This window comes from Zychaea mexicana, assembly GCF_025766255.1.
Source record: "Zychaea mexicana strain RSA 1403 chromosome Unknown BDB00scaffold_149, whole genome shotgun sequence".
In the NCBI taxonomy this organism is placed as follows: Eukaryota; Fungi; Mucoromycota; class Mucoromycetes; order Mucorales; family Lichtheimiaceae; genus Zychaea; species Zychaea mexicana.
The window spans coordinates 46,746-71,513 of record NW_026516812.1 but is presented as its reverse complement, the minus strand read 5'-3'; the positions used below and the strand labels follow the sequence as shown (position 1 = coordinate 71,513).

At 42.0% G+C, this 24,768-nt stretch overlaps 6 protein-coding genes across 6 annotated transcripts; 3 read left to right on the top strand and 3 right to left on the bottom strand.

Annotated features, from left to right (window-relative positions):
* Positions 1-278: 278 nt before the first annotated feature.
* On the bottom strand, positions 279-2,683 carry BDB00DRAFT_792847 (uncharacterized protein; the record flags this gene model as incomplete). The annotated part of the gene is made up of 7 exons (XM_053121161.1): positions 279-302; positions 344-399; positions 529-1,153; positions 1,267-1,407; positions 1,513-1,788; positions 1,944-2,023; positions 2,149-2,683. The coding sequence occupies 7 exons, from the start codon at positions 2,681-2,683 to the stop codon at positions 279-281; spliced, it is 1,737 nt and encodes a 578-aa protein (XP_052973483.1).
* A 902-nt stretch (positions 2,684-3,585) lies between these two features.
* Positions 3,586-6,263, bottom strand: BDB00DRAFT_855558 (uncharacterized protein). Its single transcript, XM_053125733.1, has 7 exons — positions 6,241-6,263; positions 6,008-6,152; positions 5,785-5,875; positions 5,599-5,681; positions 5,178-5,483; positions 5,031-5,094; positions 3,586-4,924 (listed from the first exon to the last, which is right to left on the bottom strand). The coding sequence occupies exons 2-7, from the start codon at positions 6,098-6,100 to the stop codon at positions 3,831-3,833; spliced, it is 1,731 nt and encodes a 576-aa protein (XP_052973482.1). The 5' UTR covers positions 6,101-6,152; positions 6,241-6,263; the 3' UTR covers positions 3,586-3,830.
* Positions 6,264-12,720: 6,457 nt separating this feature from the next.
* On the top strand, positions 12,721-14,996 carry BDB00DRAFT_855551 (cation efflux family-domain-containing protein). The gene is made up of 8 exons (XM_053125732.1): positions 12,721-13,122; positions 13,215-13,293; positions 13,395-13,444; positions 13,523-13,603; positions 13,731-14,069; positions 14,154-14,205; positions 14,321-14,543; positions 14,624-14,996. Exons 1-8 carry the CDS (start codon positions 12,858-12,860, stop codon positions 14,831-14,833), a joined length of 1,299 nt encoding a protein of 432 aa, XP_052973481.1. The 5' UTR covers positions 12,721-12,857; the 3' UTR covers positions 14,834-14,996.
* An 811-nt stretch (positions 14,997-15,807) lies between these two features.
* BDB00DRAFT_855549 (uncharacterized protein) lies at positions 15,808-17,372 on the top strand. Its single transcript, XM_053125731.1, has 6 exons — positions 15,808-16,043; positions 16,131-16,222; positions 16,323-16,361; positions 16,426-16,522; positions 16,614-16,667; positions 16,751-17,372. Exons 1-6 carry the CDS (start codon positions 15,888-15,890, stop codon positions 17,288-17,290), a joined length of 978 nt encoding a protein of 325 aa, XP_052973480.1. The 5' UTR covers positions 15,808-15,887; the 3' UTR covers positions 17,291-17,372.
* Positions 17,373-19,178: 1,806 nt separating this feature from the next.
* BDB00DRAFT_134588 (uncharacterized protein) lies at positions 19,179-20,758 on the top strand. The gene is made up of 4 exons (XM_053116198.1): positions 19,179-19,290; positions 19,390-19,988; positions 20,058-20,235; positions 20,320-20,758. Exons 1-4 carry the CDS (start codon positions 19,232-19,234, stop codon positions 20,552-20,554), a joined length of 1,071 nt encoding a protein of 356 aa, XP_052973479.1. The 5' UTR covers positions 19,179-19,231; the 3' UTR covers positions 20,555-20,758.
* A 2,467-nt stretch (positions 20,759-23,225) lies between these two features.
* On the bottom strand, positions 23,226-23,759 carry BDB00DRAFT_855546 (uncharacterized protein). The gene has a single exon (XM_053125730.1). The coding sequence runs from the start codon at positions 23,488-23,490 to the stop codon at positions 23,245-23,247; it is 246 nt and encodes an 81-aa protein (XP_052973478.1). The 5' UTR covers positions 23,491-23,759; the 3' UTR covers positions 23,226-23,244.
* Positions 23,760-24,768: the final 1,009 nt, after the last annotated feature.

Here is a 24,768-nt window from a genome sequence, read left to right as displayed (position 1 = left end):
GTTATTGTAAGCAGCAACAGTAAATAAATATAATGAAGCATTTACCCAACGTCGATAAAGTTTACGAACGCGTATCCAACGTTGCATTTGTTTTGAAAGTCGATACGCAGATAAAGAAAATCATACGTTCCCCTGTGCGTGGCGTCAATGCACTCCTTCAGCATTTGCTAGTATGAGATAGAATAAGAGAGAAAGGTCCGTGAGATATTTGGTCGAAGATTAAGCATAGTATGTAAGCACAGGAGATGGAGATGGATTGCAGTGACAATGAAAGAAAATCAAAGATCAATAGGTGGTGATAGCTATAGATGGAGCGAGATTTGTTGGTGGGGACGAAACCTACCTGGGTATATTTGTTTGGTATGTTACGGATCATGAACGTGGTTCGGGTATCGCTTCCTAATGTTGGAATTTGAGAGCAAAGTACGCAAAGACAGTCAATAGATGTGGGTAATCAAGACTTGATTACATACTGTTTGCACAGCAAGTGGTGGCAGTGGAAAGAAAAGAAGAGTAAATAGCACTTACCATTGCGCACACGTTCAATACTGAACGTGTTATCCTGGCTTTGCAATGACGATGAAGAGGCGCTTACTGACGGACCACGTGAGGTAGCGAGAGGGCGATGAATATGTTCTCCTACAAGTTCTCTTGCTGTCGACATTGCTTCATGGCTCGAAGAAGAGGAATCGCCAGATCCACGTTCCAGTGTACTACTACACGGTTGGATAGGATGACGTTGTTCTTCAAAACCGAATGGTTGCACGCTGGAAAATAAGCTGAAGGGCGATGTTGCTGCTGGATTGGATCCAGGACTAACATTGGAAGGAGCAATCATAAGAGCAGCGGGTAGAGAAGCGCTAGTCGGTTGTAGATGATGGTGCTGATGTTCTGGATGAAACAGTCGAAACGCTGAGGAACTCGGCGGAAGATGATGTGGGCGGTGCTCAGTGGTCAATAGTAGCTGTTCGTTTGCAGATTGTTGTCGGGCGTGCACAGCACCGGAAGCGGAAGTATCAGTGAAAGTAAAGTAACTCGCCGGCGACGAGGAAAACCGCGACGTGGGAGAATCAAAGAGTCCAGCATCAGGTGGAGTGAAAGCAATACCACTAGTAGCACCAAGCCAAGCGCTGCAGACATGGAAAGAGATACCCTGAAGTATTTTAATGACAAAAAAAAAAGGGTTTTTGTTGTGAGAAAAAATAAAGGTTCCAGGGTCCATACATAGTCATCCGATTAGTGTAAGTTTTTTATTTAGACTTTTACCTGATAGGCGTGATTGTGCAGCTCAGCTGTGACTTGGGAGGCAACACGTTGGTCAAAGTATTCAACCTCGATCGTGCGCCGACTACCGGAGAATTCCATCCCAGTCATACTTCTTGTAGCTCCCCAAGTATCGAAGAATTCCTGTGTAAGACAATTACAAGGTTTAGTAGCATTAGCTTCTACTAGACTAATGTAACGTAGCATATGAATAGAAAGAAGAAGGGACTGTTTGTTTGTCTTTTTCACCTTGTAATTGAATTCCACCAAGCGATTATGAGCACCACAGAGAGTTAAAGTTACTGTTCTAGCGCATCGGCTGTCTTGAGGTGGGGTGTTGGACAGCTGAGCAAATCGAACATCGGATATGTATGTCGCTATAACTCCTTCTTGATACTCGGATGAGATGAACGATTCAAGTGCTTCCAATGCAAATGCTGCTTCTCTTAGATCATAGAATGTCACCATCAGTATGCCTGAGCTGTGCAGCAAGTCTGAATACACTGTTTTGGTTTGACCGGAAGACTTTACAAAAAAAAACAAGAGTAGTTAGTTTCTCTCAAACTCTCTCTCTCTCTTTCTTTCGCAGGGTAAACCACATGTTTTCTTCTCTTTTGTGGGGAGGGATGGGAACAGTGATGACGATATTGAGATAGCAGAAAAAAGGAAGTACTCCTTACTTGAACAAGACGAAACACGGCTCGCACATCGTTTTCGGATCTTAGATTGGCAACGTAAAGGTGATGGGTTGCTTGAGGATCTGCACTATATGCGTGAGCTTATTACTGCTACCACAGTCCTTTTGCGCATAATCATTCTTGGAAAGAAGATGGGAAAGGATGGGAAGTGCGGGGGCTGAGAAAAATCACTTTGATTTGTTGTTACCTGTGCCTGGAGGAGTCACAGTGGTAGAGCCCTCAACTCTTAGCATTGACGAATGCGATGAGGATGTTCCAGGAAGGACCAATGACGAAGATGACATGACGCCATCGGTAGAAGCTACTACTTGTTGTGGCAGCTGCGTTTGATGTACTTGCGTGTACTGATGGTGTTGCTGGTCAACGTGTGGAATGAGAGGCGGCGCACCAAAAGGATCAAATCTTGCTTTGTACTTTCCAAAGGCCAAAGGATCCTGCGGACGATGAGGATGATTGGGGAGCGATGGTACATGTGGGAGATACCCAAGCATTGCGCTCTGTTGCTTGTGGAGTGACGGATGTTGCTTATGGTGCTTCCATTCCATACTAGCAGACAGCGGCAGCTGCGTGTTGGTCACGTTTCCGAAAGGTCGACGATGCTGGTGCTGGTGTTCTTGTCTAGCATGGTTGTATTCACTGCCGGCTGGTGACGATCCAGATGCTGAAAGATGAAGGTTAGGCCGGCCCACAGCAGGATTGAACATCCTATTGTTTGAGGACATCACTGCAGTTGAATAACGGTAGATGTGAGCATCCCCAGAGTAATAGCAGAAACGTAAAAGACGTTCCAGTACGGTAGAAAAAACGAAAAGAAGTGAGAGAGTGAGTGAGTATGTGTGCTCAGTGCGCAGCAGAGTCAGGCAACGTAATAGTCAGAGAGGGAGCAATAGGAGGGCTGCTTGAGGACGAGGTCTGTGCTGTACTAGCTGTAGTGTGCTTTAAGAAAACGTTGATATCTTACCTCAAAGTACAGAACTGATTTAAAAAGGGAAGTTGTGGGAAGAGAGGGTGCGAAAAGGGAGAAGAGGAGCAAGTTGGATAAAAAAAAAGAAGACGCAAACAAAGAGGAGACCGCTCAAACCCTTTTTCTCTTTTTTTGGATTTCGTCCCTTTTTTTTGCGCTTTCGCTCTCTCTTGACCTTTCCTTTGACTTTATGCGTTTGTTCTGTCCCTCTAGTGCTGATTGTTACTCTCCACAGCTTAGTCTTAGAAAAACTGAGATCGGACCACTTTCCTCTAGGTGAAACAGGAACGAAGAAGAAAGAGAGAAGACTCACTGTCTAGTGAGACCTTTTTCAACAAGTTGGCAGTGTTTGTGATGTGGGCGGAGGATAGAAAACATCAAGGAGAGAGAGAGAGAGACAGAGAGAGAGACACAACATGCGGAAGAGGTGTGGTACAAGATAGTAGCGATGATGATGTCTCTCAATATTCACGCATGCCGAGTTTATATTGAGTGGATACACAACTTCAACAACAAAAGCAACAAGATCGGCCCAGGAAGTATGTCCAAACAAGCAAAATGTCTGTCATGTGCAAAATAAGATTCCACTGAAAAGGGTCGAGCTCAACTATTGTAGTCCCGCCTCTATTCCCCTTTCTCTCTGCACGCGCGTGTTTGTTTGTCGATCAGAAAGATGCAACTTGCTTTATTATTATCATTACTATGTGACATGCTTCTGACCCTGTCAACTATTTGAGCTTGGGGAAAGGGCTAGATTGAAGGGGGATCAATGCTCTTCTAATACAAAATGTGCCTTTTGTCGCTTATATTCGTACACATGCGTATAATTAAATCTGTATAATGGTTCTATAGTAAGATTATAATAAGTAGGGCTAGGCTATATATATAGTACATAGTCATACATCTTAAATAACTTGGCGTTCAAACAACCATCGTCCCAGCTCCTCAATAGGAATCTTGCTCTTAACATTAGCTTCACCTTGTACGCGTTGATTGACCTCGACTGTTCGCGTCTGAAGCGCGTTCTTGCCCAACACGACAATAAACGGATATCCGATAAGTTCAGCATCTGCCATTTTGGCACCAAACATCTGTTTGCGATCATCAATCACCACGTCGTTATAAAACACACTTGAACCACGGCCCTTGACTTTGAACGCGGTATCTTCGAGTGAGTCATAGATTGTTTCCGCCAGATTTAATAGGTCTTGATTATTGTTACTGGTAGGTACGATGCAGACGCGATAAGGCGCGATGCTTCCCGGCCAAACAATGCCTCGATCATCGTGACATACTTCTGCTGCAGTCGCCACCATACGTGAGATGCCGATACCATAGCATCCCATTTCGGCAGGTTGCTTTTGTTGTTGGAGTTGTTTATGCCGATCATGGGTGCTAATAGGCAAAAAGTCACAACCAAGTGTACTCGAATATTTTGTGCCAAGGTAAAATGTGTGACCGACTTCAATGGCTTTGACTGTGGTCAAAGCGTTTCCGCTAGAACAGGATGCACACGTGTCGCCTGCAGCGGCCGTGCGGAAATGGTCAGGTCCGTGCATAATCAATTGACCTCCGGATACCGTATAGCTTTGGACTGAATCGTCAATAAATACATGGTTTGGTCCATCGTTCGTGTTATTGTTGTTTTGGGATGTGTAAGTCAAGTCGAGCATACCATCTGTAGGCATAATTTCTTGTTCTTCGAAATATTTGCGCAACGTTTTTTCGATTTTGACGTTGTTGATGGCACGACCAGGACTGCTGACAACCGCTATTTTGCCACTATGCAGTTGCTGACCTTCTTTGTCCAAAGCGGCAAAACCGAGATGATGCGTAATGCTCGAGTTGTTACTACTGCCGGCTGTTGTTGGTGTGCTGTTGTCATTGATATCAATCGCGACGTTGTCGACCTTTTTTTGCTGATCAAGTTTTCCAATCGCAAGTTCTTCGTTGGCAGTGTAACCACAGCTGGAGCAGGTCAGTAAGGTGTCTTCGCCAGCTTAGAAAATATTTATTTTTAATGAGTTATAATGAAAAGAAACGACTACCCGTCCCTTTACCCTTAGATTTTGCTAACTGTCTAATATGTGATGGGATATACGTACCAGGCGAAATGAGATGGTATTCGTGTGATTTAGAGCCGCCCATGTTGCCACTATCAGCTTCGGCCTAACGTGTGTGATCAGTCATAAAGAGATAGTCAGCAATTTTGTTCTTCCTTCGTCTAATGGTAGTAGAAATGCACAACGTACCACAACAAATGGCACACCAATACGTTGAAAAATGTTTTGATATGCTTTGGCAACGAGATCATACGAAGCATAAGCATCTTCTACTGATGCATCGAATGTATACAGATCCTTCATGACAAATTCACGGCCCCGCAAGAGGCCAGCTCTTGGTCTAGCTTCATCACGGTATTTCCGGCCGATTTGATAAAGTCGTATAGGTAGTTGCTTGGCTGATTTGAGTTCTGATGCAACAAGTTGTGTGATTTCTTCTTCATGTGTTGGCGACAATAACATGTCGGAATCTCGTCGATCTTTTAACCGAAAGAACTGAACAATGTGGGGTCAAAGAGTACGCATGGGCATGTTGATGTAACCTTGTTAGCGTTTCTCCCTCCTAATGACTTCGTGCTATATGGACATATGCAATCTCGAGCATACATACCTCCCCTTTAGATGCGTTCCACCGACCCGATTTTTTCCAATTCTCTGCGGATAGTAATACCGGTAGTGACAACTTTTGACTACCTATTATCATCTCGTTTAAATGAGCGGCGTGATATGGAAGAAAGTAATTAGCAAGTGAAACATAAGAAAGGATAGCAGCTACTGATAAGATTAACGTTATTACCAATAGCTTTCAACTCTTGATCAATGATCGTTTCAATCTTTTCTAACGTTCGAAGACCCAATGGTAGCATAGAATAAATGCCTGAAGAAGACTATTGTCGTAAACACATGGTTAACCGTCTCTTTGTCTTTTAGCTTTATAACGTCCTTCAGCGCTATAAGGTTTACCCCTTTTTCTTCCCTTAACCCCCACAAACGTCTGTGTGTAAACTTTCTTTTCATACCTGGCGTACAAAACCAGCTTTCAACAATAAGCCATGACTTGCTGTGGCACTACTATCTTCTGCCGTTTCTTCTTTAGTTAATGTCGTAAACATGGTTGACAATTTGTTTCGGCCCTGAATACAAATTCATAAAAGATCTCATTAAGTAAACATATCCAAATAGCAATGGCACGCGCGCCCAAATCCTCATTGAACAACAAAAGTATGACTAATTTAGATTACGTCGTAGGAAGACATGAGCCGGGTAAAACATTTTGATCCATTTGTTGTCGAGACATGACGACGTAGCTGTAATTGTAACTGGCAAAGCATGGAGTGTTTATCTGTTATTTGACAGCCGGCAAGAATCCTAGTAATACCGATACACCAGAGCTTAACCTATAAATTGCGGTTGAGGGTGCGACCGACAGAATTAATTTTTCCCAAAATGGTCCAAAGCGTAGCTTTGGGACATTTCGCCACTTACACTGCTATTTCTGAAATGATTTATTTAATGACTCTTTTGAGGACATCTTGCATAAATAGTTTTTGCCACCACATTCGGATGATGTGCACGTTTAACAACGTCATTTGGCACGCCTTGCCGGAAGATCATTAAGGTTGCTTCTTGGTGGTGCTTCTGATGGTGCCGGTTCTGTTTCTGGCTCCTGTATCTGTGATATATCTGTATCGATGAATGTTTGTTGCTGCCGTTGGTTAGATAACACTGGCAAAATTAAACGTGGCTGTCGAAGCTGATGATATGGCTGTTGCTAGGATGTTCTGCTGATGCTGGTGGTAGATGTTGGAAGCCTTTCGCAAGCGAGGTGCTTTTAGCGGAGAAGGTGGGTACCTGGTATGTGTTGCTTTCTGCCCGTCGTTCTGTATCGCTTCTCGAAGGGCTGTAGTGTGTTTCTGTAGCTGTACTTTGTGTTTTTACGTGTTTTCGTATTCTTTCCATGTATTGAAGTATCATCTAAGGTATTCAAGTGTTTCGTAGAAAATGGTGATACCGTTGACTAGCACATTTCATTGGCCCATATGTGTCAAAAAGTTGCTTGATGTCAGGATACAGCACAGTGGAAGGGGGTATAATACCGTCAAAAAAACAATGTAACTTTATAGAGTGATGCGCCAAAGCTATAATAATTATTTCTTTGTATGCTTACGCTTAACACGCCTGAACACCCATGTTGGTTTATATTTACAACATGTCGTTACTTTTTGCAAAACTTCCTCAACACATGTTTGCCGTCTTCATCTACAATACAACAAAGAGTGCGTCACGAAATCGTCTTGAAAAGTCATTTACTAGACCATGTCTGCGTGGTACTTTCACTTGGTCCATCAGATAGAATGCATGGGTCAGTCGAACGGATATCTATGCTCTAGGCGATCCGAGCCATGATGCAGATATGTTGTAGCCTGGACTTTTGTCAGCTCCTTTTCCTGCATGATTTTACGCTTTTCCTAATAAGATGCAGAAATGTGTGTGTGCGTGTGTGTGTTGCTAATTGAAGTGTGTGTGTCTGTGTGTGTGAATATATCTTTGTGCTGTATGTATAAATGTACTACCGTCGTCCCTTCTGTAGAAAAACATATTTACCATTTAAAGATACTATATCTTCAAAAATGAAACTACCAATTCATTACCAATTACATATTTTAGACTTGCATCCTTCTGGGCCCTCGTGTACTTCTGAAATGCACATTTCAAAAGAGAACGTTATTAAAGTTTGACGGCTATTCTGCCTGTCTGTCTGTCAAGAAAAAAAAGTTATTTTGCAGAAACACGCTGAGGGCCGTTGTCGCTCCATTTTCGAACTCGGAATTGGTCAACCTGTGCTTGATATGCCCGAACTCTTATGGAAAGCATATATTGGTGAGGAAAAATCACTTCCAGCGCTCAAGTTCAGGCTGATTGACACTTCCTTCATCACTACATTGAAATCAGTCTTGACCCGTCAACCCGAGTTTTGACCCGTCGGGTTGAACGGGTCGGGTCGGGTATAGAACCCTTTTAACCATATATCGTAGGTCATTTCATTGATACTGTGGAAGAGTATGCATTTTTTGTTCGCCGTTTGATCTACTTCAGTTTCTACAAGGTCACTTTGGCCTTGTCATGCGCTATCGACCGCATGCATGAGATTTTCGTTGTCGTCGTCGTCATCAGCAGTTGATTCAGCATCACTATCATTGTTACTTAGATCCAGAATATGGCCCTCTAATTTAATTGTATGTTCTTGAGCACCCATTTAATAACGGCATCGTGTAACAGTATCGACCCAGATACCTACAATTGAAAACTTGGATGGTAAACAGTGTAAAGCAATAGAAACAAGATGAGATTCGAATATATCAAAGGATAAAACGATAGGGACTCATATAACTCAGGGTCCCGTCTTAGTATATACGTTGAGTAATAGGGGGCTAGTTAACGTCTATGTATTAATCTACATCATACTTCTACAACAGGTTTTTCCCATAAAAAATGGCCGTTGGTTGGTTTTTCAGTTTGGCAGGGTTTTATAGTACAAATACACATAAACTTTAAAAACTGTTGCGCCATATCGATAAAAATCGACCGCCACTTCTAAATTAAAACCTGTATATAGGGTATCCAGGTCAACTACTCCTTAATCAACCATGCAGGTCGGATATCGTCGTGACGGTATGCACCGTTACAGATCAGTAACATTCTTATTTTCCATGCTATCGAATGTTGTGTGCTCGCTATCTTCTACTTCTTGACTGACACGAAACTCAACACGCTTGTATATTTTTAGATCGCATATACGAGCTACAGTCTGGAAAGGAACAAAAGGAACAGGGCCATATGGTCCGCAGTGGTTTTCCTTCTTTACCGAGCGCGCCCGGAATTACCACGTCCTCACTTGTGATGATTGTTTGATTTCTCTTTAGCTTCATTCCATTGAGATTTTCCTGCTGATGACTGATTTCCACATACAGAACCTGGGTAAACTACATTTGACATAAAATGCTTCATATGTATTACTTTACATCTTTGCATTGCACGCCAAAGGAAGAAAGGCTTTTAGAATCGGAACAATTTGATCGCGTTATCTGTAATGTACATACAAGTACAATGGGTTCCTCTCAAAATGTCTACAGTACGCTCTATAGTCATTAGGTGAATTCTTCCTTTATAGTGTTCATGACACCATTTGCCTATATACAAATTGCTGTTTCATATCAATATGATATTAGTTCTACCTGTTGCTTGATTCTGTATTCTGTTGCTGTCTAATGCACTTGGTTGTTTGTTGTGTAAACTATGTAAGCCATTGCTGGGGTGGTTGTTGTTTCCATAAAGTTCCTGCAACATCTTTATTTCCGAGCTTTCGCCATCGTATTCAGTCTTGATTTTAGCTGTGATAGCTTACAGCCAGTGGATCAATACGGGTTACTCTGTTTGAGCCAAAACAACTTGTACGTACAGCATAAATTCAACGCACTAAATAATACTATTCGCAGCATTGTGGTCATGCTCACATTCTACAAGGTATTAGCAATCGGAGGCCCACTATTGCCACAATACGACATAAAAACATCATAGGTCGCAGCAAGATATGACGCCAAAAGTATCAGCTCACTCGCTCCCTGGATATTGTCTAAACTTCCAATGGCATCATCGAGGGGATAGATGAGCACAAATGCATCATTAAAGAGATCGATTTTGACGTTTGTTTTTAGATATCATAACCGCATGGGGTAGATCATCCAAACAACTTGAGCACAACACGAATCCTCGAGACACGTTGCGAATTAATTCTTTGTGCGAAATCGTAGAGCTCACCGTTTCTAAATGGTGATGATGATGAAGATGGTGATGGGCGTGCTTTGTACATCATTCTTGCTGTTAACTACTAATAGTAGTTCCATTTTATGATGATGTTTGAGTGTGACATATTCATTTGTTTTTATCACTGTTGGTCACCATATACATTCACGCTACTATAGCAGCTTTGTGTACGCTACTTATAACATGCAAGGTTTCCACACAAACACGACGTTATTAATGATTAGAAAGAAAAATTATTAGCAAACAATGCCTTTAGAAAGCAATAATCTTTAGAGATTTTTTTGGATGCGGATAATGTAGTCAGTTGTCGGATCACAAGAGAAAACTGCAGGGTATGTCAATGAATAGGTCATGGTTTGCTTTAGATGATGGAACACGCACTTGGATTTCTCAGTATGTAAACCAGAAAATAAGAATCGAGCCGTTAGCAACTCATTGGTGAAGCTTAACGCTATAATAACACAGTAATAGAAGAGCGTAAGCCGGGAAGTGTGAGCTACAAGAAACACAAACCAGCTCACAAACATCATGGTGATATCGAAACGACAAGAACATCGGCGACACTCGAGGAAACATGACTAACAAAAATAAAAGGAATACTATAGACATATCAGCATCATGAGCTGCAACACACATTGTTGATTGCATACGAGGACTTGGAATCGTTCCGCTCGAGAGCAAGTGATCCAGTGGCCAGCAAAAGTAGTATGCACCTATCATACATGCAGAAAGTGCAATATTCATGTAAGAACATTTTGGCATTACAAATCCGTACCATCTTTTTGTGTTACTTGAATTTCTACAATGACAACACATACTACGCCAAAACTGCATTCATCAAAACGAGATCTCAATAGTCGTATACAACAGTTCGAAAAACAGAAGGAAAGCCCGTTTACCTCGGAATCGACGTACATGCACCCACCTCAACCCTTAAAATTAGCAATAGCGCATACACGTATTATATAATAGAGCCCTTTATTCGTGGTATCTCTCAGTATCATCCCAAACCGAGTATCCCACACCCTTTCATTCATCCCAGTTATTCAGGAAACTATGACGCTGTACTTGCAAATAAAGTCTAGCAAGTCGATCTTTTACTCTAATAATCAAGCAGGCATAAAAGGTAACCTGAGTCATATTAATGCACATATATGAAATAATCGGCTGCCCATTTTTAGGTATATTTGATTGATATTGATGCAGATTTTGCTGTTTGTCATGAAACTCCATAACCTTGTATCACCTTAGGATGATGATACACGACCACTGGGTGTCGCCATCGCTACGGTTTTTGGGGCAGCAATTGAGCAGGACAGCAGTGCGCATTTCTACATAGCAGCAAGCTTCACCAGTAATCCTGAGATGCCCTCCGTTTCCAAATCCCATAATAATAAAGTTTTAATTCGAATAGCGGAGCAGGGATGGCGTTATCCTCGTTTATTGTGTTGACGATAATAATGCATCTAGCCGCTACACCAAAAATAGAAGCCATTATTTTTTAGGAGAATTGACAAAGTTGTTTCGGGTAGTAGCGTGTATTATGCATTACATCAGTTACATATAGGCCAAGTGGTTGACCATCTACAACAAACGCTTCATGTAAGTGAGAAGTAACAAATTGCAAAGATTGGATAATTTCCGACCGAGGCTCCCTCGCTGAAGCAGCAGCTCGTTGTAAACGGTACCCTCGTTGCCAAAAAAAGGAGATCGCAAGAGAAAAAGAACCGCCCGTGTTCGGTTACAGATGAAAGAGCATGCTATATTAAAGCCGACTGAGATAAAGTTCTCATCGATTACAATAAAGGGCTCGATGACGTTCGAGGATAATAGTGCGTCGCGGGCTTTCGGTCATTTCACACGATGACACGACGATTGCGCTATGAGCTATGCTGGTGCATATCCAGCTTCAAAGAGACCAAAGCAGGTTCATACATCGTTATTTTCTCTGTGACAAGCATCAACTTGGCCTGTTTCCAGTTCTGAACAAAACTAATGCATCGGTTCTCTTCTTCCAGAAGGCGCGGCAGGGAAGAAGAGAGACCCCGCCGATGAGCTTCTCCTATGAGATGCTTACCGAACAGACTAGGGTAGATGCCGCGAGCTCAAATGAGCAACAGAGCTCAGGTATTCATCAAACAAATGAAAGGAGTTTCGTCCAATGCATGTAGAGCAGCTCAATAGTATCTTTTATCGTTTTTGCTTAGTTTTGCAAAACGTACACGTACAAGGATTATTCCAAACTGCAATTATAGATATCAAAAACTATTCTGCAGGAACTATTACATCTGAGTCTTTTTCTTTTTCACAACTGAAACAACCAGTAGCACAACACACATACTGACCCTGAACCCCAGCTGCTCCCTGCTCAGCACGTAACTACTTGTGTTATTGAAATTGGCGGCTATTGACGTTCAACAATGATGATGATGAAGCGATTCTAGTGGATTCGATTTGTTCCGTCCGGGCTGCAGTGCCATCTGAGACGTCGTCACCTCCCATGTTACTGACGGAGGGGGGGAGAAAGTGGATGGAAGTACAATGTCAGACGTTACGGAGTGAGCAGACAAAACAGAGTTAGACTCAAAAGTAATAGCGTTTTAGACTGGTCGAAAATGATCACGCCATGGTTTAAAATGTAAAAAAAAAAAAACCAGAACGCACGGGCGTCGAATGCGATGGTCTTTGTTAATTTTTTGCCGAGAACGATAAAATCACAGAGTGTGGGGTTACTCGCTGTGCCGTTCTTCCAGCGGATATTGAATATTTAATCTATATGTGAAAACATAACGCCATCTGCTTATCAGATCGTCAAATTTCGCCCGCCAGTTTTGTTTGTAAACTCGGAAAACAAAACTAAACAAAAATAAAGGTACTGTGCGATCTGGTGCAACTACAACGCCTTTCCCTCTTTCTCTCTTTTCCTTGAATCTCCTCCTTCTTCTTTTCGTCTGCTTTTGCTTCTGTTCCATCTCTCTCTCTCTCTCTCTCTTTCTCTTGGCCTTCCCCTCTCTGGAAGTAAACCTTATCAGCATCGCTACCGCCATGACAACACGATTGCTGCTGTTGGCTAGGACACCGTCGAAGCACGCTATGCGTTGTCAGTATCAGCAGCAAACGTCGGCATACTACACAAGTGCACTGCTTAAACAGCAATCGAGTACGCTTGGCTTATGGACTCCCTCGTCCTCACCGTCTCCACAATACAGGGTATCGTCAAGGACCCCAGCTGCTGCACGACGTAACCATGGATCACATAGCCACAATCATCCAATACACGCCGACATTGCTACCACGTTTGAACACTCTGGTTTGTAATCCTTCCCAAAACTGCTATGCTCTTACATACGCATCGGGCTGAATTTAACCGGCTGCTTCTAATCGCTCATTTGTGACATGCAGGAAAACGAGGTGTTCAAATAACCATGATTGGCTTAGCATCGAATGTTGGATTGACAGTGACGAAGGGCGCAGCTGGATGGTAAGTCATACTCCGAGTCATACTCCGAGTAAAGAAGGAGCTATGAGGAAGGCACAAAGGAGTGGATCCAAAAGCAAGATCACTCAAGGGCTTTGTTTCAGGCTGATGAATTCTGCTGCATTGTTGGCAGATGCTGCACATTCGTTTGGAGGTGAGTTTCTTGTGTGTTGATGTATAAACAGTGGGAGCTTCCAAAAAAAGGATATATTAATTGATGTTTTGATGATAGATCTTTTAAGTGACTTTGTCACCTTGTATACGTTTAAAATGTCACGGAAGCCGCCGGATCCGATTTATCCGTACGGTTATGGTAAATTTTGCTGATAAAACGATTTTCTTTTCTGCAGTCAGTGGAGTGAAGATGGAGTGCTTGCGAGGATGCTGATGGATACGCGGAGGGGGCAAAAAAAGCACTGAATTGACATTATCACCCAAAGGCAAATTTGAGACGGTCGGTTCATTGGCCATCTCGTCTCTCCTGATCGCGGGCGCAATCGGCATCGGAGTACACTCGCTGGAATTATTACAGGCGACTCTGAACAATGCATCGACAATAGAGGTTACGCAAGCGGTTCAGGAGACAGCACCCGTGGTCTTGGATGCCCAACAGCAGGTCACGGAAAAGGCTGGCAGCTCGACGGCAACCCCAGCGTCGTTTGCAGCGATACCGTCAATATTACATGATCACGCTTCACATTCCGATGGTTTGCTGAACCCAAATGCAGCTTGGTTCGCCTTGGCAAGTGTTCTTGTCAAGGAATGGCTATATCGAGCAAGTAAGTATAAGCGTGAGAGATTCTATATGATATGTATGCCACAAGAGAGAGATATATTTTGTTTACTGATTGATGTGTATGTAGCACTCAAGGTGGGTCGAAGTGAGCGGAGTGAAGTGCTAATAGCGAACGCTTGGTAAATGTCGGTTTCTCTATTTGCCTCTGTTGGAAATGTGGAAGAAGTAACTGATATGTATTCTGTTATCTATCCCCACCTTTCGTCGTGGGAAAAAAAAATAATTACAAAACAGGCATCACCGATCCGATGCGTTATCGAGTGGAGTTGCGATGGTAGCAATTGCAGGCAGCTATGCAGGCATAACTGTCCTTGATCCACTCGGTGGATTGGTAGTGGCAGGAATGATTCTGAAAAGCACATTTGAAATGACAACATCCTCGCTCAGAGAACTAACGGACAGAGGCATGGACGTGTCCGAAATGGATAAGATAAGGCGGATTATGGCTCAGATGAAGGTATATTCGGGGAATCGCTATAATTTTCATATGTCATCAATCAGTCATCTCACAAGTGTGTTGTCAATTGTTCTCCATAGACCATGGAACCCGACCTGATCGATTTCCATTCAATACGAGGTAGAAAGCATGGTCCGTTCTATCACATAGATATGGCATTAAAGGTAACTCCAGAATTAAGTGTACACGAAGCACGTCGACTGGAACATCGTATCCGCACTGCAGTTCAGCGTGATTGTGATCAAGTGCAGCAAATCCTTGTACGTCTAGAGACACCGTTACGACTGTAAAGACCCTATTTTCTTCTTTCTCTACATATGCCCCCCCCCTCCTTCCCCGCTAGTTCTGTGTATTTTTATCGTTCTTCGTCTTGTGTATTGCTTTTGTGTTCATTTTGTTATCTTGTATGTTGTAATTTTATATGATATAAACTATCTTATTTATATGGCCTGCTAACCAATCTTGTCGTGTCAACAACCACTGTATCCAACCACTCAACAAAGCAGGGTTTGAGGGGGGTTGGGTTGCAGTACATACCACAAGAGAGTACTTGTCCAAAGTGCGATTGTGCCACGTTTTTCCCAGTCCATGCCCAGTCATTCACCAGTTTTTCGTCAGGTACAGAAAATGGTGGCTGTCCATGATCATGCGAACTTTGAACCTTAAATTTAAAGTAATCACACCCAATAAAGTCTTGCCCTTATTGCTTATCGCCCATCACTGCAGATCGTTTTCGAAACATTCAATGGCGTGAACGTAGACTTGTATCAAAGTACTCGGGATACACTTGGTATAGATTATTTTATAGCATCTGCATTGTGTTGGTCGCTGGATTTGTTGTCAACCGTCTAGTCTTGTTGGTCACATCATAATTTTATTGACATCTTTTGTCCCTTGTTGGCGTGATCGGAGGAAGGTGACGGTGTCTTTGGCTCAACTAGGGGATGGTGGTCTTCATCCGAAACGAAACTCGCTGTAAAGTATCACATTGGCAGCCTCCAATGTTGAATCCGTCGGTTTTTTACAGCAGCTTACATGGCGTTTTTACCATACGGTTTTTGTAACCAGGGTCTATTGTACTGTATGTCTTGATCAATATGGGTGATAAGATATAGCTACACCAAGAGCAAGTATTCGCTCCACACTTATCATCAATCTGTTAGAAGATTAGCTTTGTAGAATAGTTAGTTCGAGTACTCTGAGTACCTGCGGCACTGCCTAGATTGGACCTTCCGAAAGAATTAATCCGGGCTGGGGGGGTTAACCCAGACAAAGATCATCTTTTTTTTTCTATTTCGGTTTCACTCCCTTTTTTTTTCCCTCCTATCTGTCATATTTCATATCATGGCCTACGAAATACCAGTTATTGACTTTGGCAATTTCGACAACGATCCCAAGCAAGTTGCTCAAAAGGTCTTGGAAGCATGCAAGTCCATTGGTTTTTTCTACATGGTGAACCACGGCATTGCCAAAGATCAAATTGATCGCTCATTCGAATTGGTAACAACGCTGCCATTTGCCTGCATTCCGAGCAAGATAAAATAAATAAATAGACTAAATGAGCGTGGTTTTTTCTTCCCTTTTAAGGCTAAAGAATTTTTCGATACGCCTGCCAACGAGAAGCGTAAATATTTGATCCAAGAAGACAATCATGGCTACTCTGAGCTCTATCAAGAGACGTAAGAATTCCCCAGCATAGCAACTTAATTTTCTCTCCGCACGTTTCTCGATGGGGGGGGTTGTTCTAATATGTCACATTTAAAATATGGCATGCTATAGACTGGATCCTGAGAACCAAAAGCAAGGCGACCACAAGGAGTAAGTATATATATAACTGGGAGTGGCTATTCGTTGCAGCAATGGTGACTAAAAGATCAAACAGAGGTTTCAACTTTCGTAACTTTGTGAATGGTAAGGCCCACGCTCCGCTTCCAGCTGTTTTCGAGAAGGAGCATGCATTTGTAGAAGGTTTCTCCAGAGTAAGTCTTATCACACATCGCCAAACTTTTTAAATGCTGTCGATACCCCAAACATATGCTTTACAACCGTCTATTAACTGTACGTTGGTAGGCTTGCCACGGTATGGCCATGCGTGTCCTTCAAGCATTTGCAATTGCACTCGAGGTACGTGCTAACAAATAAAAAGTTTCTTTTTCCCAAGCTCTTACATGTGCTTTTTGTCGTACGATTCGCTATCACCCGAACAGATCCCGGAAGAAGAAGGCGGAGCCAATTGGTTTGCCGATCGTCACACTTACGATGAACAATCTGGTCAGATCCTCCGTTATCTGAAATATCCACGCGGCGGTGAATCCACTTACCAGGAGCCCGTGAGAGCGGGTGCACATAGTGATTACGGCAGCATCACACTTTTATTCCAAAAAGATGTTCCCGGTCTTGAGGTGAAGGCCAGTCGCACAGAATGGATTTCTGCACCTCTGATCGAGAACTCGATCTTGGTGAACGTGGGCGATCAGATGCAGGAATGGACAAACGGATTATTCAAAAGTACGTTGCACAGAGTCACCTTTTTACCCGAGCATGCGCATCTCGACCGATACTCGATGCCTTTCTTTGTTCACCCTGAGGATGCTACTTTATTGTCGCCTATTCCTAGCAAGGTGGTGCCTCCACCCTCAGAGTCTACCCAAGGGGTTGCAAAGAGCGGCGAAATCATTACTGCTGGAGAGCATCTGCGAAGACGGTTGGATGCTACGTACAAGTATGAAGACGAAGCTACGAATTAGTAGGAGGAGCTTTATAAACTCCATTGTTGTATAAATTCATATATTACCAAACTCATAATGAATAAACCACGATTTATCACTACTACTGTGGACTCCCGCTCTTACTATTCCCAACAAAATGCAATCTTTACGCTTGCACCATCGGGTTTTTTGCAATGTCAGAAAACCATATTGCAACATCTGTTTTGTAGGGCTGGATTTTATCATAGGTAGTATATTCTCATCATCAGCAACGCTTGTCGCAACTTATCAGAGGGCCAATTTTAAGCTAATAATAGTATGGTAACTTATGCATGCTTTAGAGGTGTCATATATACTGTACTTGATATACACAAAGATATTGCATGTAATGTTCGTTTATTGATAGAAATAAACTATGAACTAGCGAAAAAACTTTTTTTTTTTTTTTGAAAAAGGAAACACGAGGGCAAAGATATAAAGCTAGCGGCATGTGGGGCTTTAGATCGATGGTGATAAGAAAAGGTCTTGAAAAAGAAGACTGTCAGGAATACATTTGTTCTCGAGACATAATTTACATTCTATATTTCCAAGAAACTCACTTGAAAAAACCGGCTCTTGAACTACATGATGATCCCTGCACCTAGAGGCTGCAATTTGTTTGTTTTATTTTGAGAAAGGTACACGGCCTCATCATTGGTCTGTACATAATTGCAGCGGTACCCAGAAGAGTTCTTTAGCACCTTTCACTTCTGATGCGCCTGGGCTTGCTCTGAACGTTTTAAAGATAGAGCGGGTCAGCCAAGCAGTCTTTTTCGCTCGCAATATAGTAGGAAAATCCAATGCGATAAAAGCTACATTACTGGCGTTATCAAGTGTGTGAGTATATAACATTTATAATTTGCTACTTTATAAAAGTATAAAGTTATGACTCAAGGTGTTTAGCAAACCCCACATTGTCCAGTAAAGGCGAGACTAGTGGTGGCTCGGGTGGAAACGAAGGTGTCATTTTAGGATCGAAATTCGGCTCTCAATTTTGAAACGTAACCTCATCAACTACCTGCGAACATATGGTATAGACTGGGGTTAAATGTGCGACGATACGACTGATCTCACGCAATGAAAATTCTTATTGGATCCGTACCTGGCTATTACAGAGGACCCAGTATGGACATTTGAAAACCATAGTGGTAAGAACTCATGGTCAATTGTATTACAAATGCATCAAAGGATGGCTCGACTAGTGTTGCACAGATAACGAATAATATACATAAAAAGCAACAGATTTGAGGATTGTAGTATGTTGATATGTTTTCTGACATTGTGCTCCAGTGTTGGAAGTTTACGCGGCAAATCCTCGTACTACCATTACATTGTCTTCAAAGACTTACCCCACCCCACCCTTTACAATGCGTCCGAACCATGGCAAGACCCGTTTCTACCACAGCCCCGCCTCTTTTTTATTTTTATTTTTTTGATAGTACACTCTTCCAACCTTATGAACATCATTTCCTGTAATTGATCGTCGAGCTGTAATCAAGGCTATCGTGTCAGTTGCCATTTTTATGGGGTATGGGAACGCTATGCGTAGTGACGTTTGATCTTTCTCTCTCGACAAAATTTTGACAAGTACACCACATATGCATCACCATGGTTGTCGCAGTCATCACCTCTATCTTTCTGATTTCGATGAGCACCACCCAATGATTTTTTTAAGTATAAAAGTCCTAAATAGCTGTATTTTACAATTACATACGTTATATATCAACCTGTTTTTTGTCTATTGCTCTTTTTGCTTGAAAGTGTTTGTATTATTTGATACAGATTGGATTCAAAAAAAAACAAAAGAAAAAGGACAGGCTTGCTTGGTGATCTATATAACCTCTTCTTTCAATACTAGCTGCTGAGTGGTAAAAAAGTTAAAAAAATTCACTTTGATCCACTTGGCCATGTACTTTGTGTGACCACAAAAAAAAAACAGGCATGAGCGATAGCGAAGGCGACGAAGCACCGGATTACTCCACGCTCTTACAACGATCAAAGTACGATAAACTTAATCTCTGTACAATTATACAAAATTCTATTTCTGTGCAATGCATCGCGTCAATAATAAATATATTTAATCTATTTTTAAATGTTAGACATGGTCAAAAAGAAAATGTGTATGATCCGTCACAAGAAAATAGTCTTGAAGAATCGCGCAATGCTCTTTTTGCAGTGATTGACGAAAGAAAAAAAGTCAATGAAAAGAATCTGAGCCTGGGTACGCTGGATCGTGTCACGGGTTTAACGTCAGTGTCTCGTTATAAAGGCACACACTTTCGTGTCATGGGCCATACAGTGAAAGGTTGTATGATGTTGTATCCGGAAGAAGCTGCTTGGTTGATCAATATGAGTGCGCTCCGTATCGAGTCTGACGACGACGACGACGACGACGACACAACGGGTCTTGAGGATTACTTTGAATTCATGTTTGCTCAAAAGGATGGATGGATTACTTTTGAAAAGTATCAAGTTTACGCGTATCTTCGACGTCTTGGATACATTGTTCGACGCTCTACATTGCCTTTGCAGCAGCAGCAGCAGCAGCAGTATCCATCGCCGTCGTTATTAGTAGGATCGTACTGGAGCCATCAATGTGGATGGCTTATTCGTACAGTCGCTTATTGTGTCAAGCGTGTTTTACTCTATTGTTTTGGCTCAAGGCCGCTTGTTCGTCGCCATCAGTCCTCTACATTGCGTAGGTTTTTTACACCTCATGGATACAGCGTCGTCTCTTGTCACTTGACTCATCTTTTCTTTCATACAGACTCGGTCTACTCAACACTTAAAATTGTCCCTTCAAGCCCTTGGTATAAACCCTTTACAACAGATCAAAACACATGTCGAGTAACAGATACTTCATTCGATTGGGATGTGTATCGACCTAATCCACAGTGGAAAAAGCGGGATCCAGGCGTGCCTGATTTTCGTGTGGTAGTAACAAAGTAAATCCTATTACCAACCCCCCCCCACCCACCCTTTGTCTCTGCTCCTCCTTCTGGTGAAAACTGACATGATTTTACAACTAGTTCCTGCGATGCTATACCCTCGTTGGCGAAATACCAAAAGCTATTCAGCGATCTGGAGAAATCACCACGACATTCTGATAGTTTTCATCATATCCGATATACAAACACATTGAATTTGTCGTTTCTGCTAGCCGTTGTGGACGATGCTGGGGCCGTAAGCTTTTTGAGAATCAGTGGCGATGGCGTGGTCGACTTGAGTAGTAGTAGTACTACTACTACTACTACTGGTAGCTAATCTGATATAATGTGTATACTGCCTTTCTTTGTATATATGTAATAACAATGTTATGCGTTCGTTCGAGACCTTGGTTTTTTTGGTTTCTCTTTTGATGGTGTGCTGTAACATATGCCATACACTAGCGACTTGTATTAAATCCTGGATACATGAAATGTTCTCAAAAGTCGTCTGAGTACGTAGTATACCCTAGAGTTACGGGATAACGGCTGTGGCAAAGTAGGTAATTTCGTGCTCGATAACCTCTCTTTTTTAGGGAGAGAAAAATGCAATGTAGACTGGCATATTAGCCATCTGTTTACTTTGCCAGCTAATTCTGCTGTTATCTCCCAAATTCAAGCTCGTACAGAGTCTGTACCATCCTTATTTACCTTATGTCTTGCATAATACACGAGAAATTAACACATGGCCCAATAAAGCTGCTGTAGCAAAGAAGCCCAGAAGCTACCAAAGTGTCATTGCTCACTATGTATAGTTTTTTTTTGTATAAAAGTCTGGTATGCTTTTATCGTATAACTTCTTACCCATTCTGATAATAATGCAAATGGATCATATAACTCTATGATAGTCTCATCGAAACAGGATCGGTTGTGTATGATGCACATTGAATGATATTCTGCCAGTTGGAAGGTAGCAGCATCATCTTGCACTTTCTTTTTAATGCGCGGGCAATGAATTACATGCCTCAAGATGCACGAGTTTAATAATGAAGCGTGGGAATGGGGAGGAGGAGTAGGAAGCAAGACGGCGGGGGATAAACAAAAGTTCGTCTATCATGCTCAGCAGCGATCTTGCTTAAAGAGAATTACCCTGCCTCCCCGACTTGATGCATAAGTAACGTTTTGCCGATACTCAGTCCATTTCAATACAACCTTATTATAAATTATATCCCATGCTTAGAGCATGCAACACCAGCGAACGGCCCATGTGGTTGTGCTGCACGCAGAAGATTGTTTTATATCTTTAACCTTGTTTCTGCTCCGGCAGCCACAACAACATTAATCAGAACCGTCTCTCTGTATCCACTCGTTTTTTTCAGAAAGGACTACAGTAATTGGGCACTTTTCTGGGAATATGGTAGCTGTAGCTGCATCCTATAGACGCAATAATACGCTGAGCGGTTCAAGGGCAGAAGAGCAAACAGAGGAGGTTCATCTCTTATTGTTTAAAATAACAAGCAGCAGCAGCAGCCTCCCATGAAAGCTAGTACTAGCTGTATATTATTTCCTTATCGAGTCTTTCTTTTCCTTTGCATAACATTACATTCGGTTGATGCTAAAAGCGACGGTGATCTAAAAACGGTAGTGATCCATATGCCCGATTTACTCATATTACAACCACGCCTTTTCTCCTTTCAATGCGCGGAAAAAGAAAAAAGTACAGAAACACTTGTGATCGTTAAGCAGAGAGTGTCCTGTTATAGTATTACATAGTTTACATTATAAAGAATCTAGGACAAGTAGCAGCATTGCTGTCCTTTTCTACCATCTAATTATTCCTGGGACTCTTTGGCGTCGGGTTGGAAAAAAAGTGTGCCGGAGTGGGGCCGTCCGGGTTGTGTGTGGCCCGGGGGGTGGTAGGCGCTTGCGCCGACAGTGGAACGGTGCTTAATTTATTTTTGTTTCCTGATCGCCCGTGATTTCGTGGAGCTTTAGTAATGGAATAAAATATCTGTACTACATACACTACTATAGCCCTTCCAGACGCCCATTTCCCGTACTAGGTAACGGGACGCTTTATCCCATCATTGATTTCAAGAGACCAAAAGTACTACTTAGTAGTAGATCATGGTTTCTCTCTGTAGCTATTGCGCATCTACATGGTTTTAAAAGAAAAAAGTGATCCTTCAATGGCTACTGACTTTTAATAAAAGGCTACTGGACTGGTATGATGCTTGACATTGAGTTAATCATACTACTTGCTTCAACAGACAGACATGCTTTGTTGTAATGCTTATTAATCTCTTCAAGCCGGATTTCACAATCGACATGGATGAACAGAACGCTCAGGCATAATCGCAATTTTTTTTTTATATTCAGCACCAAGAAAGTATAATTATCTTGATTTTGCCATAGAGGACCACCTGACCGCCATGGTATACAAGGAACCACAAAAAAAGACGCAATTGCATGAGGAGCTTCTTTAATCTAAACTACTTTTATTGGCTCGATGCATAATCAATTCGACTCTTCATACGTGAAGAAAAAAGGTATGGATCGGCAAAGCGAACAGCGAATTACAAAGAGAGAGCGAGAGAGAAAAGTTCTCTGTAATACGTAGCACATTGGAAAGTTCCGGTGTTTTAGTCTATATGCGCAAAAAAAAAAAAAACTATAGTCAAGTTGTACAACTGCACCACACACACACATACACAACAGAGCCTGAGCTTCATCATGCTTTGGATAACAAGACGTCATTGTTGATATATGAGAGAGGGAGAGAGAGGTGTCATGACATTGACTGTTGTGGACCAAATTATAATGCCTTGGTTCATGTATGTGTACTCACAAGAACAAACGGCTGCATGTGGTTCTATGTATCGGGTTCTTTCCAAAACAAGAGAAAGAGCGAGGCTTTGCGCCTTATTACCTAATAAAACGCCAAGGCTGTTTTCCTTCTGTGTGCCTTTTTGTTTACACATTTACTTGTAATACTTGTATATAACAATTTGTGCAAAAAAAGTTCAATGATTACGTTGTGTGGCTTTCCAAATCGTACGACTTTGGGTGGAACAAAACGCCAAGCTTTCTTCCACACACTTGAGCAACCCCCCCCCCTTGAGTAAATGTCAAGAACAACCCGCTTTTCTGGAACATCGATTTCAAGGAACCGGATGAATCTTCCTGGTCCGACAACAATAGCAAAATGAGAGAGAGGAAGCCAGGCAACACTACCCCCAGCAACTTTACGCGCACAGTCAACTTTTTTTTTTTCATGCTTGCATAGAGTTTTCCTGATACAAGTTTCGCTCGGACGTTTTGTTAAAGTATAAACTCTAAAACTCGCTTGCTGATGACTGCCCGCCCACCCATGTCATTCAAAGAGGGGTTGTCTTGTGTACCGCTCGCTAAAACAGTTGTTCTAATTTATTTTGCCGTTATTGGACATAGAAGGGCATTCATTGTGATTTTTGTAGCCCGGGCTTTGGGCTGGTTACTGCTGTCAAGTGCACATGTTTTGTATGTGCATTTACACAAGAAGAAAGGGTCAAATTATCGCTGTTGGTTTCTCAGCGGCGATTTTTTTTTTTTTTGAAATGAATACCCGCTTTTCTGGAACATCAATCCAAAGAAACGGCTTTTACACACTGAAAGAGGGAAATCTGGGGGGTGATTGGAGCCCGAGCCATTCCAAGTACAAGATAACATAGATACAAAATGAATTACAACCCCAACCTTTTTTTTTTTTTTTCAAACTGATCTGCCACTCTGTGTGTGTGTGTGTGTGTGAGTGAGTTGGTTACTCCAAAAAAAAAGTTTTTATTCGGTTATGTGTAACCATGGCAATCATCGAATAGGATTGTCTGTCAATGTGTGCGTGCAAATAAACAACCCAAATGCGTCATGTTGTTGTTGTTGTTTGTAATGTCACATATCTAAAACGGAGCTTCTTTTAAACAAAGGGACACACGTGAACGGAAGCAAAATGTCTAATCAAGTAGTCGCATCAGGCCGCATGTAAAAAAAAAAAAAGAAACATTGAGCAACTAAATAGTTTTAGCTTGCCTGGTTGAGGTGACACAAATAAATATAAAAAGAGAAAGCCGACAACAGCAACAGAGAGTAAGTAGCGCATGCATAAGTTTTGATAACCAGACGATACTTTGTTGTTGTTGTTATTAGGATTTGATTTGATATACATTAGAGAACAGCTGATATACTATGAATGTGTATGTGTATGTGTGTGTGTGTGTGTGTGTGTTTGTGAAGGGGGAGTTTAAGGGGGTTTACGCGCAAACAGATGCGCTTTTTCTGAATGTGAGGAAAGATACAAAAGAGTTAAGAGAGAGATGCAGAAACGATTAGATGGAAAAAGAAATCAAAAAAGCCTCAGAGTAATAGTGGTATTAATAGTAGTAGTAGTAGTAGTAGTGGTGGTGGTGGTAGTTAGTAGTAGCACATGTGAGAGATGGAAGGGGGGGGAAGAGTAGTACACTACACATGCGTGCGTTATGAAGAAAAGAAAGATACAGAAGGAAATTTACGTGGATGATG

Coding starts and splice junctions, on each gene's coding strand:
- BDB00DRAFT_855558 (XM_053125733.1), bottom strand. CDS start 6,100: ATGTTTACGACATTAACTAAAGAAGAAACGGCAGAAGATAGTAGTGCC. Junction 5,095..5,177: donor TTGGTGTGCCATTTGTTGTG/GTACGTTGTGCA, acceptor CACACACGTTAG/GCCGAAGCTGATAGTGGCAA. Junction 4,925..5,030: donor ATACCATCTCATTTCGCCTG/GTACGTATATCC, acceptor ATATTTTCTAAG/CTGGCGAAGACACCTTACTG.
- BDB00DRAFT_134588 (XM_053116198.1), top strand. CDS start 19,232: ATGAGCGATAGCGAAGGCGACGAAGCACCGGATTACTCCACGCTCTTA. Junction 19,989..20,057: donor CCATCAGTCCTCTACATTGC/GTAGGTTTTTTA, acceptor TCTTTCATACAG/ACTCGGTCTACTCAACACTT. Junction 20,236..20,319: donor TTTCGTGTGGTAGTAACAAA/GTAAATCCTATT, acceptor TTTTACAACTAG/TTCCTGCGATGCTATACCCT.
- BDB00DRAFT_855546 (XM_053125730.1), bottom strand. CDS start 23,490: ATGAAAAAAAAAAAGTTGACTGTGCGCGTAAAGTTGCTGGGGGTAGTG.
- BDB00DRAFT_855549 (XM_053125731.1), top strand. CDS start 15,888: ATGGCCTACGAAATACCAGTTATTGACTTTGGCAATTTCGACAACGAT. Junction 16,223..16,322: donor TCTGAGCTCTATCAAGAGAC/GTAAGAATTCCC, acceptor GGCATGCTATAG/ACTGGATCCTGAGAACCAAA. Junction 16,362..16,425: donor AAGCAAGGCGACCACAAGGA/GTAAGTATATAT, acceptor AAGATCAAACAG/AGGTTTCAACTTTCGTAACT.
- BDB00DRAFT_855551 (XM_053125732.1), top strand. CDS start 12,858: ATGACAACACGATTGCTGCTGTTGGCTAGGACACCGTCGAAGCACGCT. Junction 14,070..14,153: donor GGAATGGCTATATCGAGCAA/GTAAGTATAAGC, acceptor ATGTGTATGTAG/CACTCAAGGTGGGTCGAAGT. Junction 14,206..14,320: donor GTGCTAATAGCGAACGCTTG/GTAAATGTCGGT, acceptor ATTACAAAACAG/GCATCACCGATCCGATGCGT.